Raw genomic sequence first — 20,572 nt, forward strand, 5'->3', positions numbered from 1 at the left:
AATCAGTCATGTCAATAAAAATAAAACAATTATTTTTACATCAAGTGTGCTTTATTTCCTCCACAGGTATTCTGTTAAATAAAGCACCATTTATATACTGCCAGGCCACAGCTAAAGAGGATTCTTTACAGAATCAAATTTCTTGTGGTTGTTCCGTATACAAGTAAACTTAATTTTGATAATAAGAACCACAGCGATCGGAGGCAATCTGCCTCTATTATAAGGTACAAAACTGGCACAGAGGACACCATATTATACACAGTAAAAATGCTGTTAAGTTTAAATTACATTGTACAGGGCCAGGGAACCCTGTTCCTCCCAGACAGCCATATTAAATGAAAGCCACTACAGTGAACTCTTAATTACATAAAACATATTCATTATCTGATGATTGCCCTTTAGAAAGTATACTGAAGATGCAAATTTTTTCATCTGAAGTTCTGCCTGACCAAGAATTAAGCCTATAAATCTATCTTGCCATTCAAGCAGAGAGCACTGGACGAACTGAAGCACAAAAACAGAAATAAGCAAAACTTATACAAACAGCATTGGGGGTGAGGGGTGACCTTAAAAGTAGACATGCTACATCTAATGTCAAGAAGCAGCTTGGTTTCCTTTGCCAGATATCCTCGTGACCACATGGATTGTAGATTCAATGGTCCTACACAGGGTATCTAAAATGTCGTGCTGCTGCATGTGACTAAAGAGTCCTCTGGAATGGCCACAACTGAGTGATAAAGCAGCCTCAGGGTCCTGGGAGGGCAAAGCTTGACCGTCACAGCTTCTCAAGTCAGCTAAGTCAGACAGAACTGCAGAGAGAGAAGTCGAAGGGAACTCGGATTCTTCCTCAGCAAGGCTAGAATCCTTGGAACAGTGGAGGTCTTTAAATTCTTTACAGTCTTCAAATCTAACATTGTTGGACTGTTCTTCCGTATGCTGTGACCTGATATTCGACATGTCTTCTGAAAACGAAGATGGAACTTCCATTCGGTATTCTTTAACAGAACTATTTTCAGGGGAAGGAAGATCTTGCTCAGTTCCTGGGTCGATAATTGAGGAGTCTCTTGTCTCATTGTCTGAAGTGCTAGTTGGGGTCAGGACCTCCCTGGTCTCCGTTTTCATGTCACTGATGCAGCTGTCTACAGTGTGCTCCTCGTCACTGCTAACGCGCCTTCTTTTAACAGGAGTTGCCCCTTCATCATCTGTGAAAAGGAACATCAAAACAAATTCTCTGAAAGGAGTCATTAAGATCATACTGGGGGTGGTCGTGGAAATTCTGTTTTTTAGCATTTATATTCAGGAGGCTCACACAGCTATTGTAAAGTCAGTATTCTTCCCTTCTCCCACCCTAAAGTCAATATTTTATTAGTCCATAAAGCTAACCTTTAGTTTTTCTTTCTTTGGCTTCTTGCTCTTGGAGTGAGTTTCTCTGCTGCAGACAAGTCCTGCATTTGCTTAAAAGCTCTTGCAGAGTAGGAATTAGAGCTGGGTTTAATTGTTTGGGAGTGTGTACCGACAGGAGCAAAGCAAGTGCCCGCAAGTCCTACAGAAATCCAGATAGGAACACTTCAAATTCCAAAGCCAGCATTACAACCGTTAACTAAAGTTTAAATGCACATGTTTACTTTTCCAGGAATCCATCCTGGTTCCTCTGGTATTTTTAGAAGAATGTTAAAACTAGAAAGCCAGTGTTATGATACTACTATTTATATTTCATTGGTTCTAGGTCACTAATACCATTATTTTATGCACCACACCACTAATTAAGTCCGACTGAAGACCCAAATAGTGTTTTCTGAAAATGGAAAAGGGGGGAAAAAAATTACACAGGAATTTTAAAAGCAAACCCTGAATGATCCATGAGCAATTTAGGCCTCATTAATCTAGGAATCAGTTTTACTTGGTTTCTGGTGGATGTCATAAGGTCTTCCTCACTTAGCTCTGTAATCCGTTCTGGCGTCTAAGCATTTTGTTACTTGGGAGGCTGCTGCTGGACGTGTGCAAGCACATGTTTCCAGGGTGTTTCATTATTCTATGACATGGCTTTTGTGGGAGTCTATAGAAGGCAACCGATTCCCTAGTTTTAACTGGCTTTATATTCAGATTACTAATCTGACTTTCAGTCACTTACGAGTCGCAGGCACTAACAGAAACATCACAGGTAACATTTCAAAAAATGTGAGAAAGTAAAGGGAATGTCTCCCCTTAGTGGTCACTGCCCTTAGCATTTAATGACATTAGCTCATGTGTCTTCTAAGGTAACAAAGTGTGTGCTACATACATAAAAGGCAGAGTGAACACATTTTTATTTGGTTAGTTTTTTCATCATATGTGACTTCCAGAGTTTGAATAATAAAGTTATGTATATAGTAAAATCATACGAAGGCCAAATTTAGAGTTGATTTAAGGAAAGTTCTGAAGTACATGACTATTCCCTTGCATAGTTCTTACCCCATTTAAAGCAGCACTTGCTTTGGAAATTTCAACTCTGTTGGTGAAATCAGACTGCAGGTTCTGATACTGATTTATCAAGTTTGTAATAAGGGTGCTGATCAAATTGGCACAGTTTGCTTCAGAAAACACCTGACCTTGAACCTGAAAAAGATGATTAAGAAAAATCTCCAAAAGACCAATACAATGAAAGCACAATACTAACTAACTGGAAGTAACACGCTGAGTTTCCAACTTGTGACATACCTTTAGAAGAAAGTGTGTCATGAATGTGTAGACAATGTTGTTGTTCAGGAAAGTTCTTTCATCCATTAGGATACATTTTATATATTCTGCAAAAACGGGATCTTCACACAAAAGCTTGATGCAGTTTTTTGACATAGCCGACTGAAGTGGGGAAAAGAAGCACTGATTGGTTGAGCACTGAAATAACTGCAAATCTTAAATACACTGCTCATGATATTCATCCGAAGTCATTTAACATCCTACTGGAAAAGCCACTTTTTTTTTTTTTTTTTTTTTTTTGGCTGCAGCTTGCGGGATCTTTAGTTCCCCGACCTGGGCCCTCAGCAGTGAAAGTACAGAGTCCTAACCACTGGATCACCAGGGAATTCCCAGAAAAGCTACTTTTACTTCAGTCTACTAAAATTTTCAGTCACAGCAACTGTCCTCCCCATAAATTAAAATATTACTAACTTGGACTTAAATGGGTGACAGAAGAAGAGACTTGTAAAAAGTCTGAATGGCAAAATTGAACAAATATGTTTTATAAGAAATGCAGCTTTATTATCTAGCATTAAGAGTTAATAAGGACTGGACAAATAAGACTAACAAATAGGATGATGTTTACAGGGAAAATTAATAGATAACCAAATGACCCACAGAGAAAAGACAAATTTTAAGAATTAGATTTACTCCCTAAATTGAGTTAAAACTTTCACTATATAATCTCATTAACAATAGTAATTTGGTAAATACCCTTCCGCCCCATAAATAATCACAAAGGTAAACAGCAAACCTCTTTTCCTAATAATCTCACACAGAGAATTAGTGGGTCCCAAAATATGGAAATTGTACTAAAATTTGGTTTTCCTGTTTTCAAATGGTCATGGCTCTTAAACACAAGTAGTATGTCTTTGAGTAAATATATTCCCTAGATTATTTATATGTGTGTTTTAATAATCATTTATATGGAAGAAAAATGGACTATTTTTAAAAATAGGACAAAGTTTAGATAATATGTACATCTATATACATATAATTTTATTAGAGTAAGCACTGTGGTAAGTAAACTGCTGAAGGTCACCCAAGAAATTAGGAGTCAAGTAGGACCAACACCCAGGTCTTCAGATCCTTGGTGTCAGGAAAACCTGCCTTATTCTACTGGTCGTAGTCTCTGCCTGCTGCCTATATTTCTTGCACAGCACAGATGCTTCTATAGGGCTGGTAGGGGCATTAGAAGCCTTAGATGGTTTGACTTTAAGGGAAGTTTTGGGGGTGATGAATTCTGTGGGGAAAAAAGTCAAGAGAGTAGTACAGTGCAGAAGCAGATAAAGCAATAGGGAAGCAATAGGCAGTGGCAGAGTACAGAAACCAAAAAAAGCAACCAAAAAGCAAGAAGAATGAAAAGAGAGCAGCAAGTGGCCAAGGGGCAGGGAGAGGGGGGAGCAAGAGATTTGTTGCAAATTACTGAATAAACCACTCAGCTCAAAAGTCAACCAGCAAGTTGTTTTCTGAATGTTTACTAAGTACTAAACCATATGATTAAAGTATACTAGCCTATCAAAGATTCCTAGTATAGAAAACAAAATGAAATTTCTTTAGGAATAGAGATGACTCAGAGGAATTCATGGTTTGGGACAAGGAGGCAGAGAAGCAACTATTACAGTATCATGTGACACACATCCATTAGGAGAATATCCAGAGCACAACTGCCTGGGCAGGAGACTGGACCAGACTCAAAAGTATTCCATATGCTAAATGTGGGTAAAGGTTTATGCCAAAGGAATTAATCAACTCATCTTCTGGAAATGGGGAGATGCACTCAGGCGAGAAACCAACAGTTTTTTTCAGGGCCTGAAGAGAGTGGGGATTCCTTATGCCTGATCCAAGGAATGAGCCAAACCTTAGGATCAATCTGATTTCTTCCCCTCTCCCCACCATTCTCCCTCCCCAATTTAACAAGCATTATTTAGGTGCCCACTTTATTTTAAGGGGTTGGCTCTTGGACTTAAGGTAGGAAGGGTACAGTGTTTTCTGTTCTCAATGAGGTTGCTGATATGAAAATAAGTGCATCAAACTTAAAAAACTGCTCTGAGGTAACAGATAAGCGAGAGGTAAAGGATAGAATGCTGAAATGGTTTCTGCTAGAGCTTTTGGAATGGTGGAGGGGAAAAGAAATAGATGGGGGAGGCGAGGGAGCGCAAGAAGTGGCTTATGCCTTCTTGCCCTGATATCTCCCTGTTTCAGACTTTTACTACAACTGTTTATGTTGGCCTTTAAATGAGAAACTTTACTATAAACAGCTTGTCTGAAATACCCTTTGTGATACAAATATTACAGATATAAAAAACTTCAAAGGGCAACTCGATGCCAATTGCTTAATAGTTTCAATTCCATTAATAGTATTTTACCTACCAAGATTCGAAAACATCCCCAATTTCCAGCCAGTTTTCAACCCAGTGTTCCTAAAATTACCGACCATGTGGTCGGAAGAGATGAAAGACCAGGTCATCTAAAACTCATTTTCTTTACCTGAGTCTGGCATAGCTCAGTCCAAAGTTTGGGGAACAGTGCAAGATGAAGTGGCAAGCCTTCATAGGCAACTAGGACACCTAATATTTGAAAAGAAATCAGAATAGGTTATAATTATAAATTACACTACTGAGATATTAAACTCTGCAGGTACAATATTATAGCTATTTCCAGTCATAACTGCATATTTTCTATGTTTTAGAAATACATAAAATACTTAAAGGGGAAGAATTCATCTCAATGTTTTAACCAGTGAAATATTTTAGAGTGCAGTACACTTTGACTTTATTTATATCCCATACCTCATTCCCAGAAGGACCTGCAACAACTTAAACCAATTCTGCTTTTTGAGAATTAGAACTTTATCTGGGACAATGTAATAAAAGTTACTGCAAGTGGCTCCAAAGTTTTCTTGGATTAAGGTACCACTCTGCATATTTAGATCATATTACATGGAATACCTAGACTACAGTGGGGGAGCGGGGTGCATGTTCAAACAGAGGATGTGAAGAATTAGGAAACATATCATTCTTTCCTCTTTTATCTCATTTCTCCAAAGATAAAGCGAATTACCTTTATAGTAGATTTAGGTAAATTCTGCTCTAAGTCTAACAGCTTCTAGCCTTGTCCCCAGGATCTTTCGGGTGGATCATACTTAGCTGCTATATGTCAGCATCCTATTTGGAACGTCTAAGGTTTCAACCTTTCCTCTTCTTGACTATTCCAGATGTCAAATATGTCCTTAAGAAATTTGTTCGCCTACCCTCTGCCCTTCTAGCTCTCTCAAAGCACAGAAGTTGTAATGCCATAGTCAGTTATAAGTAAATTTTCCATCCTCCAACACTCCCACCCCCCAGGGAAAGTATAATCATGGAGGAGAAATATAATACAAGTTATCCTCTTCCAGTTAAGAAAAAAATTATGAGTAACACCTGAAGTTGGCAAACCTTTTTGGTAGATGGCCAAATAGTAATTACAGGTTTCCCCCGATTATGAAACCTTTCATAAGCTGAAACAGCATAAAGTGAAAAAGCAATTACCTTTTTCCATTAAAGCAAAAATCCTCTTTGGATTTCTTTTGGTTAGCAAAAAGAGGTACTAATGTGGGTATGTCATAAAAGTGCAGTGGCATAAAGCAAACTTTTGAAAATTGGCAGGTACCTGTATTTTAGACTTTGCGGGCTGTTTAAGTCTGTTGCAATTACTCCACAGACAACAGCAATGAATGGGTGTGGCTGTCTTTCAATAAAACATTCTTTAAGAAAACTGAAAGTTGAATCTCATGTAATTTTCCTGTATATCACAAAATACTCAGAATGTAGTTTTTTAAAAAATTTAAAATTATAAAAACTCTTAACTTGCAGGTAGCTCATTGGTTGTACAAAAACAGGCAGCATGCAGGCTATTGTTTGCCTCTATATTAGACCATGGGTTTGGGAAAATCTTAGGGAAATCAGATCAGTCATCCAATTTCGTCATCGAAGGATACCTAGACTCTCTTTTGCGGGAAAGCCTATTTTTCTTTATTTTCCTGTCAAGATTAATTCCTTTGTAAAGACCCAAGGAAACTAATACCCTAATCTGGTTTGGATTGGAGGCATTTACCCATCATAACATCACAATACACATAAGCAAACAAGGGCATGTCATCAACACTGTTGGCTACAGGGAAGAAAGTTCCTATGTTCCCATGTCTCTGCATAATTACCCATAAAAGTGGAGCAGGGGTTGGCAATATGGCCCACAGCCCACTGCAAAAATAGTCTGCCAACCCCTGAACTAGGGGCTGCCCTGACATAAACCCTCTCATGTGAAAGCAGGCTTCATACTACAATTTAAGATCCTCTAGACTTTATCCACCACCACCCCCGACATTATCCTCAAAGTAAAACAATCTTTATGCCTATTTTCCACAACTACTAAAAAGCTAGCACTACCACAACAAACAAAACAACACGGAGGCCTTCTATGATCTCAAGATTGTTTTCTGGTAATACTCTGATTCAAATATCTTTATTTTACAAGTGAAGAACAAAATAAACATACTAACATCTATTGTGCTAGGTACGTCAGATAATCACATTTAATTTTCTCATCAAATTTGGAAGGCCTTATGTTTTCCTCATTTAGCCCGCTTTTTTGGATGAGGAAATTAGGCTCAGAGAGATCACATAATCTGCTATTTCATCCCAAAAGCCAGTGAGTGATACAGTTGTTTCTACCCCAGATTTATCTGATTCTAAAGCCCATAATCTTTTCAATAATCAGTGTTTCCCCAAACTTTAGTCATTTCATATATCATTTTCGTGACTGTTTTCATATCTGTCCATCACCTGTACTGTTTACTTGATACTGTTCTTTAGATTGACTCAGAGAGGCTAATACTACATTAGCCTTGTCTTCGGCAACATAACATCCAGGAAAATCATGCATTTGATGTACGAGTTATTTATTTTTGTAATAAGTAAGATCTATTCACATTTATTAACATGAAAATTATTTTCCCTGGGCCATCTTGTACACTACACTCTGGAAAACACTGTGCCACCCATGGTGAGCTAAAGACACCTCTTTCACAGTCCTACCTATTCCTTATCTGAGCTGCACCTCCTTTAGAAGGAAGGCCATCCCTTCAGAGTAGAAGTTTCAGTTTCTTTCCAGCATTTTCACAAAGCACTGAGGATAAGGAGTATGTTGGCTCTGTTGACTTAAGGTAGAGGCCAATGCCATCCTATTCCACACACTCCTCCAATACCTTCTGGGGTGTCTCACTTATTGGGTGCAAAGCACAGGGAGATGCAATCACCAGCATTCGCAGGCACAATTCCAAGCCTTACCTCAGTAAACAGGATGAGCAGGCCTAAAACATCCTGGCTCCTATATCACTTATCTTTCTTCATCCTGTGACTTCAGGCATCCTTAACAATAGGGTCCTTACCCCACCCTGTTCCCACCCATGAAGGAACTAATAAGCAATAATGAAAAGCTGTTCCAAACATATGGTTTCCTCAACAGAAGCACCTTATACTGTAGAAGCTGCTGGGTGTGTTTTTAAAAGAAAAATCTTTTAAAAACTGTTTTTGTAGGTAAAATGGTAATTCAGATGATTGCTGTGAGGATGAAATATTTCGTATGTATATTTACTTGTTAGGGTTTCTCCTATCTGAATTGTGTTACGATTCTTTGTCCAGCTTTCTATAGGAGTATTTATCCCATCCAAGCATTATCCATGGGAAGTGAGAGCTTCGGCCTTAGAATATCACATCTGATTCTTCTAATTCCCCTATTTCTGACTTCATACCCACTAAGCAACCTATCATTGTTTATTCAGCTTCCCATGTAGGTTACTGGAAAAAAATCTGCTGGCCCTACCATGTAACATTCAGATCCCAGTGCCAGTTCTTCTTTGTAAATTAACAAACTGGTAACCAACCCCTAAATTATATGTATGTCTATTAAAGGTAATTACCATGTATAACCTAGGATAAATGGATTTGCCCTTGGTGGATGGGTAAAAGCTGGTTTCCTATCTGTACTGAATGATTGGCAGTTGTTTGAAGTATATTCATCCTAAGAAGCCTTTTGGGAAACAGCTAACCAGTTGTTTCTCCAATCAGTACCACCTTGATATCACAAAAAGCTGAAACATGAACAAGAGCTGTGCTTTTTATAATATGAATTTTTAATCTGTTTACTTCTATCAACTATATTAATTTAATTATAGATTCTGAAGATTATGGATTTTCTAGGTACATCATGTTACTTGCAAAAAATCTTAAAAAAAATCTTTCACTTACTGATGCATTAAGAAAACTTTCAAAAACTAATGTCAAAAAATAAAAAAAAAACCCAAAAAACAAAGAAAAACTAATGTCAAATAATAAAGGTGATATTCTTTTGTCTCTAAAAATGAAAATTAAATGATGAAATCTAGGGATTTGTTATTAGTTTAATTTTACTTGAACATCTTGTTAATCTGCACATGAACTATGGTACCTAAAAAATTTGGTACAATTAGGGTTTGCAGTACCAATTTTCTATGTTTTGAAAAAAATTGTTTTCCTCAAATATAAAACCAATGCATGAACATTACAAATAATTTAAATCTTCTAGATATTTAACCTAGAAAATAAAAGCATCCCATAATTTTATCCTTATACAGTTAAGATTATAATCCTCCATTTTTTTTTTTACATGTACTGATTTTTTTCCCCTTGTTTATAAGAATGTGGTCATATTCTGTATATTTTCCAATTTGCTTTTTTCATGTGAAGCAAGGTCAATTCCTATCTTTTTATTTTAAAGACTATATAATACAAATGAACTATGTTTTACTTAATTAGGCTTCTATTGATAGACATTTCAGTTGTTTCCAGTTTTACCCAATACAAACCAATTGAAAATAAACATCCTATGTATGTTATTGTACACTTTTATGAGTAGATTTAGGGTGGATTCCTAGATCTGGTACTGCTGGGGCAAAGGGCACAAACAATCTAAACTGCCTCTCCAAATTGACCCCATTATAAGATCTCCTCTTTCCCCAAACTGTGTAAGTATGCGTATCATCTAAACTTCATCTTATAGTTGGGGGAAAAAAAAAAAGAGAAATAATTGTTGTTTGCTTTATTAGTAAGGATTGGCAACTTCTCATATGGTTACCAAACATTTATTTTGTGTGTGTGTGTGTGTGCGTGTGTGTGTGTGTATGTACTGCCTTGTTCATGTCCTCTGCTTTTTTTAATGTTCTTTACCATCTTGCTGAATCCTAAGAACTCTCTGTACATTGGTACTACTAGCCATTTATCTGTTAAGAATGCAAATATTTTCCCCATTAGCTCTATGTATTTTAATTCAATTTATGGCATTTTCAACATGTAGTACATTCAATTTTTATGTAGTCAAAAATTTTAATTTATTTTATTGTTTCTGGGTTTCGTGTCCTGCTTAACACAGTCCTTCAAATCTCAAGGTGGTATCCATATGATCCTATGTTTTTTCTTTAATATTTCTAGGATTTTATTTTTCACAATTAAATATTTAATCCTCCTAGGATGTATTTTGGTCTAAGGAGCAAAGAAGATATTACTCTTGCCTTTCCTTTCCCAGACAGCTAGCCAATTATCTCAATACTACCCATTTTCCACTACTCTGATATGTCATCTTTGTTATCTATCAAATCCTTGTGTATCCTTATGTTTGTTTTGGGGCTGTTTTTCCACTGTTTTACTTATGTGCTTCCATATCTGCATCGTGTGGTTTTAATCATTAGAGTTTACAGTCATTCCCTGTGTATTCATGGGGGATTGGTTCCAGGAGCCCCTGATGCTGAATATCCTTATATAAAATGGTAATACAATGACTGTAGTGGAAATTTCAATCCACAGTTGGGGACATTTACATAAGAAAGGGAGAAAATAAACCAATACTTGCTGTTTTTATGCAAAAAAGTAAATAAAGTTGATGGTGGGCATGTCTGTGAGTGCAACGGTGATGTATACCTTTTTGATATTGCTTTGAATTGTGAACTATGTATTAAATACCAAAAAATTTTTTTAAAAATTACTGTTATCTTTAGTAAGTATTCTGGAAATCAATAGTGCCAGTGATCTGGCACTATTCTTCTTTTTCAGAATTTTTCTGGCTAAAAATTGGCTCTTTTTAAATATCAAAATACTGCGGTCTCAGACACACTAGTATTTCACATGGCAGTCAGCAGCTCTGTTCACATTCCCTAAATTCTCTTCCCACTTTTTCTCTGTCTCCCCTAACCCTATGCCTGACTGTCCTCACTTCAGGAGCACGTCAACGCTCCCTTTGTTTACTATTTAGGACCTGCAACTCTATCCCCTGTAATTCTAATCTATAATTGTTGTGTAATTCCTTTTTATCCCCCTAACAAATCTTAAAATCTACTCAGTTACCCATGTAAGAATTACCATAAAGACCTTTCATCAAATCTGGAATGACTTGCAATCCAATACAGGTCTTGAGACAGTTCTACCTATAGTCACGATATTCTGGCCCTTGGACCACCTAGCCTTAAGACTCAAATGATTAAGGACATAACCAGTTTAAACTTACCCTTTCCTCTCTTGTTGCCAAATATAATTTCTTGAAGAAACTATACAAATTAAAACTCCCTATCAACTCTCTGCTTCCCATCACAGTCGTTAATGTGGGCTTTGCTTTCTCAAGCTCTTTCCTAGTGGCCTCTCCTTGGAAACAGTCATTTCAGCTAGAAGAGGGAGTTACTTTCAAACACTGGGACATAATTTTTCCATTTGTAAGAAGCATAAGCACTGCTTTTAGGTCTTTGTTTTACTTCATATCTAAAATAATGTCCAATTTTCTACATTAACTAAGATATAGCCATGAAAAAATTTTTTTCCTGCTCAATTTTTTAAGGTTTTGGTTTATGTCTCGAGCTGTCCTATGCAATACAGTAGCCACCAGCCACATCTGGCTATTTAAAATTAATTTGGTTAAAATAAAAAATTCACTTCCTTAATCATATTTCAAGCTCTCAACACTCACATATGGCCAGTGGCTATCATACTGTGGATGGTGATGCAGCTGGAGAATATTTCCATCCTGGTAGAAAGTTCTAAAGAATAGTGCTTATGTAGAGAACCAAACACCACGAGCCAGCACAACTGTGCTTCCTGAGTATAAGTGATGAGAGCATAAAATATTATGTAAGTTGATTCAGCTAATATGGATGGTTAAGTGTGTTTCCTTTCTTTCCCTCCTCCTCCTCCTCCCCATGTTTAATTTCCCCAAAACTAGGTATTTGTGTTGATGAGGAAGACAGTCCCACACAGGGTAGAACATTCATTACTTGGTCAGAGCTGTTCAAGTAGATAAAATAGCTCCTCACGTAACTTTTGGTATAAATCATATGAACACAATTACTAAGAACTTTTCTTAAGGTCAGCATCTTTATAAGTCTTCCTTCTTATCTGGGAGCAAGGCTGTGTTACTAGATCTCCTGGATATTTCCCCACACTTGACCATTGCCACTGCTAGGTTTTAGCTTTTTACCAAGTGCCACAACCCAATTATATAATCATGAAATGGCCGATCTGAACATATCCTCACCCGCCCACCCCCCAATCTTGAGCCACATATATATGAAACTAGCTAATGATAACCGGTGGAAGGAACACCCTTTCAAATCTGAAGACACTCTAATCACTTACCAATAAGATGGTTTTTCTGAAGAGGAATTATCCCTGACAGTTGTTACCACTTCATTCTTCTTGGATAACAAAACCTAAGGTATGTTCACATCTTTCGCCCTATCTATAGTGAACCAAAACCTTTTCCACAGGAAGGAAGGGGTTGTGATTGAGAAGGAGCACAAGGGGGAACTTCTAGGATACGGTAATATCGTATTTCTTGACCTGGGTGGTGGTTCCATGAGTATTTCACTTCCCATGCTCTGAAACAAAACTACAGTACACTGGAGAGGATCCTGGGCCATCCCTAAAGACAACAGATTCAGAGGGCACTCAGAGCCTGAGAACTCTGGAGGTCCTGAGATAAAGGACATCTGGAGGGCTACTTATCTTCTAAAGACTTATCAGCTGGAAAAAGTCACCCAAAGGGAACAGTCCTCTAAGAGCTCTCAGGCACATCCTCAGAGAGACAATATTACATAAAAATAATTCAAGGTTTCCCCCCCTTCATAATTCACTGATTGTATTTTCTATTTCTCATATCTTCCTTTTCAAATTTCCCTTCTCACTCACCCCTCTATTTTATGAGACTTACCTCCTAATTTACTCATATATGCACCTCTGCTTCACCCTGGCAAGTCCACCCGGCTTGCTCCCGGTGTTGCCAGCTGGCACTACTGATCTCATCTTACCCTCAGATCAGGGCTGGGGAAGTCCATCTCTAAGCCTGCCTCCCTAAGCAGAGCAGTTTTTGGTTTTTGTTTTTAAATTCTGCTGGGCAGATGGAGGAGGACTTGGGCTTCTATGTACAAAAGTGATCAGCCCTACTCCACACTCCTTTATAAGCCAGCTGAAACTCTGGGAAGAACTATTCAATGGAAACCAGTAAGTTGGTGTTTTCTTAATAAACATAAAAATGTTCCCGAGAATAATTAATATTTTTAAACATTCACTTTAAAAAAGAAAAAAAAGGATTGGCTCATTTTTTTTCTCCCCTTCCTGAATGGCTAGGGGCTTAAAATAATTCAGTGGAATTTACTGCTCATCTTTTATACTTACTCAGCTTAACTAATGTTTCAGTAAATTTTTCACAGTTGATTGCAACTCGGCATAATAGATGGATGAATTGATGATAAGAAAAGAAGTAGTCTAGCAGCATACGATCATAAACGTCATCTTTGCCCTGAAGGTTAAAGATGATAAAATGGTTGCACTTAAATTGTATAATAAATTAAAGAGCATATTTTGTGCAAACGTAATAAGTTTAACTAAAAAGCTGATTAAATATTTAAATTCTATAAGAACCTAGTTTTAAATTCCAAGTTTCTGTTAATGTTATTAAGTCTTAATTGTCACACGTTTATTTTCAGTGTGCAAATGCCTTCAATTAAAATTACCCCTTATTTCTATATACTTTAATAAAGTAAAATTACTGTAGGATTTTAAAATGTGACACTTGAGCTCTATAGACATATCAAGAAGAGTGAATTAAATTTGATTTTTGAAATAGAGTCCAAATAATTTCTGTAATGGTTACTACAGTGTTAATTATTTTAAATATTTTATCTTATAAGAACTTCTTAAATGTAGTTAAGATCTAAAGACAGCGGGCAAGGGAGAATGTGAATAAAGTGGGGTGAGGAAAGATAAAGTGGAAAAATTGTTTAGAAAAGTGTTGGAACTGAGATAAATTATCCTGTGTCAATGTACCTTCTATAATTTAGAATTAGCATTATTTTAGAGTTAAGTATTAGAGAACAAGAATTAGGCTACAAATGATGATAAATCTATCAATCAGTGATAATTAGGCTTAGGTCAAAGGATTATAATTAGAGGGCAGTAGAAGAAGTCATTGATTATATGGCGAAATATAAACAATAGTAAGTACCTAACTTGACCTTTCAGATTTAGATATATGACCCATTTATAATTTAGCCTAGTGACAAATACTAATGAGACTGTTAGGATATTTTTTGAGGGAGAAAAAAACTTACTACTTGTGCTTATTGTTGATTTTGCAAATATTCAACCAACATTTCAGAGCAGGAAAAAGTCCAAATGAGTCTAATCTTCTTAGGATCCACAAAATGATCATTTAAGTCTAATATACTCATAACTGCCAGAGGGGAATTTCAAATTACTGTGTACTAGAAAAACATGGTTTTCCTGGCATCCCAACATACCTTACTGGTTTCCACCATTGTGGGCAAGAGGCACATATTGAGTTCAGGGCGCGGAGGCCGAATATTGCTTTTCCCTCCTATTAGCTTGATATTTTCTCGACAAGGGAAATAAGGTCCAAGAGACACTAAGACATTAAAAGTGTACAATAAGAATAAATGGAAAAAATAAATCTCCATGTTTCAGTGTGCAGAAAGATTAAATGCCAACCATGTTCAGTACCGTGCTAGATGAATACATACTTGGTATATTACTGTGATGGTAAGTACAATGGTTGTGTTGTAGAAATGGAACCAGAGTATGAAGAAAGTCATGGGGACTCAAAAGCACAAGTTCCTTGAGGACATCTGAAAATGAAAACACAATTTGGGTATTAAAAAACTGGAGTATGTTACCTGCTACTTTCAAACTCACAAATCCTATTGGGGTGACTGACTGCAGTGTGGCAGCTAAAAAGTTTTAGAGTCTAAAACTGTTTTAGCACTTAACTCTGGGAGAAATTCCATCTGATGCTTAATCAAATCTGGATCAGCAGAGTTACTAAACAACAATAGGGCATCATTTAGAAACCAAAGTTTAAAACTATTAAGAGAAGCATCATGGAGAAGTACACTGAGGGAAATATTTAATGCATACTGATTATGTATCTTCATAAAATCAATCAAAGCAGCTTATAAATCTAAGGTTCAAAATTCTTTGGATCTGAGAATCCTTAATCTACTTTTAATGTTTCATGATGCTAGCTGGACTGATTCTCATCCTGTAATTACATAGGAGTAAAGCTCATGATGACAGGCTACTGGCGGAGTTTCTGGCAATTAGAGGTTACTGCTATGCAGCCCTCCCCTCTTTTTTTTTTTTTTGGCCACGCTGCACAGCCTGTGGGATCTTGGTTCCCTGACCAGGGACCGAACCCGTGCCCCCTGCAGTGGAAGCACAGAGTCTTAACCACTAGACTGCCACGTAAGTCCTACACCCTTCCCCTCTTAATGGAGAAGTGTAGGCCTGTAATTCTACAGAACATCAGGCCAACACCTGCCAAGACTGCCTGCTTCTACATGACAGTTATACATGTCATTTTGAGAAATTGTAGATATGTAGCTATAGTCTCTAAAGATTATATAAATGGCTTCTACGGCAGTAAAAAATTCAATATGAATTTAAAACAAGGGGGCCCTTTAACAGACACAAATTATCATTATAAATATGCAATCAGTAAAAATATAAAATACTCAGGAGTCTAAGAACAGCTACTAGGAAGTATCTTCAGGCAAAAGAACTCACAGGGAAATAATCACCCCCACCTCTTTACAATGTCAGTTCTAATCTGTAAACGTCTGCATGATTCTACCTTGTTTAAATAGGAACAGAAGATTTCAGAGCTGTAAGAGATCTAGAGATAACCTTAGGTCAGCAAGCCCATATATAAAGTGACCTGCCTATAATGACATACTTAATTATTGATATGTTAAGAAACAGAACTCGATTTTCTTAGGATCTGCTGGCCAGTGTAAGTCACACATAAGAAGTACAAATGTCTTCCAAACTATAGAACTAACATTACATCTTACATATACACAAACAATCCCACAAAAATGTTCTTCCACTAGGTTTTTACACAGCTATATGTTCCAAGTAACTTACCTATACAGGCATTTCTAAGTTCTGGAGGGCTATAGGAATTAAGAAGAGTTAACAGTTTATGGGCAAATTCAATTCGCTCCTGCCACTGGATTAATGCTTGTTTCACATCTGCAAACACAAAAGCATATGTAAATATGCCATTTGAGATCAAACTTCCTCACAATTATTTTCTGTTGTAAACTACAGAATGCTTACACTAAGAAATCCAAATTAATTACATAAACATCTTTGGTGAAAGCTAAGTGATTATTTTCATGAGATGGCTACTATTGTTAAACCTGCTGTATTTCTTAAAAGCACATATTTTAAGTGATGATATGCCCCATTTTCTAGGCATTTATATGCATTTCAAAGTTCACACTACTTTATAGGGACACAAGAGATGTTTGTTTTATAGTTATTTCTCTTGAAAATAAATGATTTAACCTAAGCCACGGAAGTTTCCAGCCGGAGGAACTTCACAAATACTCATGTTGTTACTGTGCTTAGAAATATTTTCCAATCTCCTAAATCTTGACACTTATAGCATGCTTGCCCATTTTTCAGGCAGAGATAAAGAAAATAGACGAGAACATTCCAGTTTTACATCAGGAGGTCATGATAAACATTTTCCTAATGGTTAGCTAACATCAGCCCCGTTTTCCGTTCATAAATTAGAGAAGAAGACAAATTCTCTGAGGCATGTGGTTTAAAAGTCTTACTTCACTCTTTCATTGTTAAACTAACAAAAATAAGTAGGATTAATCAAACCTTTTCTCTGAAGATATGGGCGAGTAGACTTCAAAACTGAAAAGAATATTGACAGAAGTTCTACTAAGTCTCCAGTCACGTGGCAAGCTGTGGCTTCATGATACATCATGTGCAGTGTGTTGAAAGACTACAAGTGATTTAAAAAAATGAAAAACTTCATTTCACTTTTACTTTATTGAGCCACAAAATGGTACTGCTCATCCTCTATGACAGATGTTTTCAGACTAAGACTATGTGTGTGCATATCTGCACAAAGCAAATGTATCTGCTTTCTATCTACAAGTCAAATTCTCCCATTCAGCTCTTTTAAAATACAAAATAGTCCTCACTTTCACAGTGTGATATTTTGTGTTTACATTTTACTTTGAAGGAATAATTTGTTTAATCTGATTTTTTTTTTTTTTTTGGTTACTGTTTGCTCTAAGTACGTATCTCTAAGACTGCAAGCTTTAGAGATTACAAAGCAGCAGCAACAACAGGAAGACTGGGGAGAACAGGTGACTGCTTTAACTAACTTTCCAGGGTTTCTATGAAAGACAGTGGTGAAATAGCTGTCAGTCATACTCAAAATAGTAGGTCTGAAAGAGGTAAAAGAACTCCAAAAGGTAGGAATTCCTTTAATCATATTGGCTTGTTAAATCTTTTGATTCCTTTAACGGTACTAGCTTAATGAAATCCTTAGTTTTTTCCTATTTCATTTTACACCAATGCATCTTCTTTCTAATCCTCTCAAATCAGTCCCCCATAGCCTATGTACTATTCGCAATTCACAGCTGAAAATTCATAACCTAGAATCTGTGGCAGTACGTAATCTGAACAATGTACTTGTGTGGCATTTAACCTGTAAGCTGTGAGGACAGGAACCATGTCTGTCTTGTTCACTGCTGTATCCCCAGTGCCTAGCACAGTGCCTGGCACAGAGTAGACATTCAAACATCTGTTGAATGAAAGAATGAAATTCTTACTACTCCTCTTCACATACTTTTGTTTTAGCCAAACAGAAATATTTGGTATTTGTCGAATACAACCAATACCTTCTTGCCTTTGTGCTGATTAAGTCATTTATCTAAATGTTTTCCCACTTATCTCTGCAAGTACAAATTCTTCAAAGTGCAGTTTCACATGTTGTATTCCTATTCTATAATACCATTAACTGAAAAAACTATCCTACCTCTTAATTTTCATGGTGCCCTTGGCATGTACTTTCATCCTACCTCCATTATTAGACTGAAGGGTACTATGCACCTCTGTGGACTTAAAATCATCTCACAGTTGTGGATGTTCAATAATCATGGGAAAAATTAACAGCTGATTGTAACCACCTGTAACAATCTCACTAGCTTCCTCTGATGAGGAACTGTGTCAAATAAGCACACTCTTGAGAAATTATGTGTGTCCTCAATTAAATCCTACAGATTTCATCTATTTCTAGTCTTACAAATGAATTTAATAAACTAGTCTATTTCAAGCGTTCTAAGTACAAACTGAGGGGAAAAGTATGTAATTACTATGGAAAAAGAAAACAGCACCCAAAAACTATGACCTAATTCTTCTTGAAATGTAAATTAGCATTTACTGATCTGCATATTTAAAATCCAGACACCTGTAAAACAGTTTACAATAAACTTTAAATATCCACAAAACAAGAAGTTTGGGTGAGAACATTAAATTGAAATAAATCTATAGTAAAACGCAATAAAGTATTTACCTCAGTCATCAGGATCAACCCTCGATTAAATACAACAAGAAGTCTGTCTTCATCAGACTCTAATAGTATTCTGAAGGCACTAGAAAACACAGAGTCCAGTTTGAGAACTCTGAATCTGAACAGAACACTTAGGTGATAAAAAAAACAGAAGTAAATTGTCATTTAGGTTCTCTACTTTCTTACCTACAAAGAAGAGACAGCTACATCTAGTTCTTAGTAATATAATAAAAGATAATATTAAATAAGAAACTCTCAATGCAACTTAGAGAAAAGGTATGTCTACTAGTATTACACTGGTCAACTCTTAATTATCCACAATGGTGGAAGAGCGGTGCGACAGGAATATTTTTAAAGTTTCAGTAGAAACAATGTTTCTTTTTATAATGGGTTTATCTTCTACATTATGTTAAGTTCCAGGTAACAATAAAATACACTTGGTATTATTGAAGCACTCATCAGCTAGTTACTGGGAAGAACAACAGGAGGGGAAAAAAACCCCCAAAACATATGTTGGCCTTGAAAATAGTCTATATAATAATCATCCAAAAGTAGCTGCATTACTCTTGTTAATCGACTTTATTTCATTATTAGGTACTCGAAACTGCTATTATACAGTACAACTGGAAATCCTTCTACTTTAATGAGATGTTTTCTTTCATTTTTTAAAAAAATAATCAAGAAAGCTCCAAATCTTCTTTTGAAAATAAGCTTTAAGCAGTAAACCTTGGGAAAACAGTGTTTCAAAATTAATGCCAAAATTTTAAAAAAGTTCCTTTAAAGAGTCCTGGCAAAAGCACAGTTAATTTCATTTTGTATACTAATAAAGAATCAAATTTTAAAGTTTTCTGAAGAAGATAATCTTAAATAACCTTATCTTGGGTTGATTAGCTTAAGATACTAAAGTGTTCAAGAAAGTATTGCCAAAAAATGTGTGCCTAATAAAAGACATCAGCCCCAAGTCTTAGATTTAATATACAGAAATTAACCTAGACTTAATTTCTACAGTTAAAGGAAATTAAGTGTAACTTGTAGCAGTTCCTTTATAGTCCTTCAATAACTTCTGTAGCTCTGAACAATTAACTGTAAAGATCATATTTTGGTATTTTGGCGAATTCCTATAGTTAAAAAAGATAGATAGATCTGGGCTAACTAAAATGAGAAACATATTAACAATGAAACTTATCCAAAGATGGAGTAAGCTATTTCTGGAGACCTCTAGAACTGAACTGTCCAAACGTAAGTTAGAATGAATTGCCACAGAGAGGAGGATTTAAGCTTTAGGTGGAAGATGGTACATTAAGGTTCCTTCCAACCCTAAAATTCTATGATTCTGATAAAACACACATAGATAATCCAAAACCAAATCAAAATAAAAACTATTCAAAAGTAGCTAATTAACTCTCAAAATATAAATTCCTCCAAGGTGTCTAAAGGTTTAAATGCTTTCCCAATAACCCTAAAGAAGTGGTAAACTTTCAGTTATAAACAATTTAAATTATTCGTCTTTAAATGTCAAGATGATGGTCCCCATCCCTTCACTTGTAAAAACAAAACAAACAAAAAACACCAGAAAATATCTTTTTTACCTTATTAAAGTAGTCCAGCAGGAGCGGCCATCTAAGCAACGTAAGTAACAACTTATGGTTGTTTTCTTAAACTGTTTAATATCTTCCAATTCTTCTTCTCTCATATCTGGCCTCTGAGCTATGAACAGCTGCATCAGGTTAAATAGTTCTTCTACTGCCTGAAAAGGGCAAATAAGCATTATGATGATCTATCTGCTTCTCATTTCCAAGTGTTATGCTCATTAGCCAGTTCTTAAAATTACACAAATTAAGTTAGATTGCAGTACCATCCAAGAATAGTTACAAAATTAGCAGTGGATTCTATTTTTAAAATGTAA

The 20,572-nt window shown here is 36.2% G+C and overlaps 1 protein-coding gene across 3 annotated transcripts in view; it reads right to left on the reverse strand.

Annotated features, from left to right (window-relative positions):
- Positions 1-20: 20 nt before the first annotated feature.
- USP34 (ubiquitin specific peptidase 34) overlaps positions 21-20,572 on the reverse strand; it is a 240,766-nt gene continuing 220,214 nt past the window's right edge. The window contains exons 69-80 of one of the 3 annotated variants that reach the window (XM_061168547.1): positions 20,256-20,413; positions 18,670-18,748; positions 16,962-17,088; positions 16,212-16,319; positions 14,810-14,914; positions 14,570-14,694; positions 13,446-13,569; positions 5,206-5,285; positions 2,698-2,838; positions 2,452-2,595; positions 1,384-1,543; positions 21-1,202 (exon numbers count right to left, since the gene is read on the reverse strand). In XM_061168547.1, the coding sequence (XP_061024530.1) occupies positions 595-1,202; positions 1,384-1,543; positions 2,452-2,595; positions 2,698-2,838; positions 5,206-5,285; positions 13,446-13,569; positions 14,570-14,694; positions 14,810-14,914; positions 16,212-16,319; positions 16,962-17,088; positions 18,670-18,748; positions 20,256-20,413 (1,959 nt within the window). In that variant the 3' untranslated portion in view covers positions 21-594. The remainder of the gene's footprint in view (positions 1,203-1,383; positions 1,544-2,451; positions 2,596-2,697; positions 2,839-5,205; positions 5,286-13,445; positions 13,570-14,569; positions 14,695-14,809; positions 14,915-16,211; positions 16,320-16,961; positions 17,089-18,669; positions 18,749-20,255; positions 20,414-20,572) is intronic. The other 2 variants (XM_061168549.1, XM_061168548.1) reach the window with 2 other exon arrangements.

Source organism: Eubalaena glacialis, chromosome 14, assembly GCF_028564815.1.
Source record: "Eubalaena glacialis isolate mEubGla1 chromosome 14, mEubGla1.1.hap2.+ XY, whole genome shotgun sequence".
NCBI classification, from domain to species: domain Eukaryota; kingdom Metazoa; phylum Chordata; class Mammalia; order Artiodactyla; family Balaenidae; genus Eubalaena; species Eubalaena glacialis.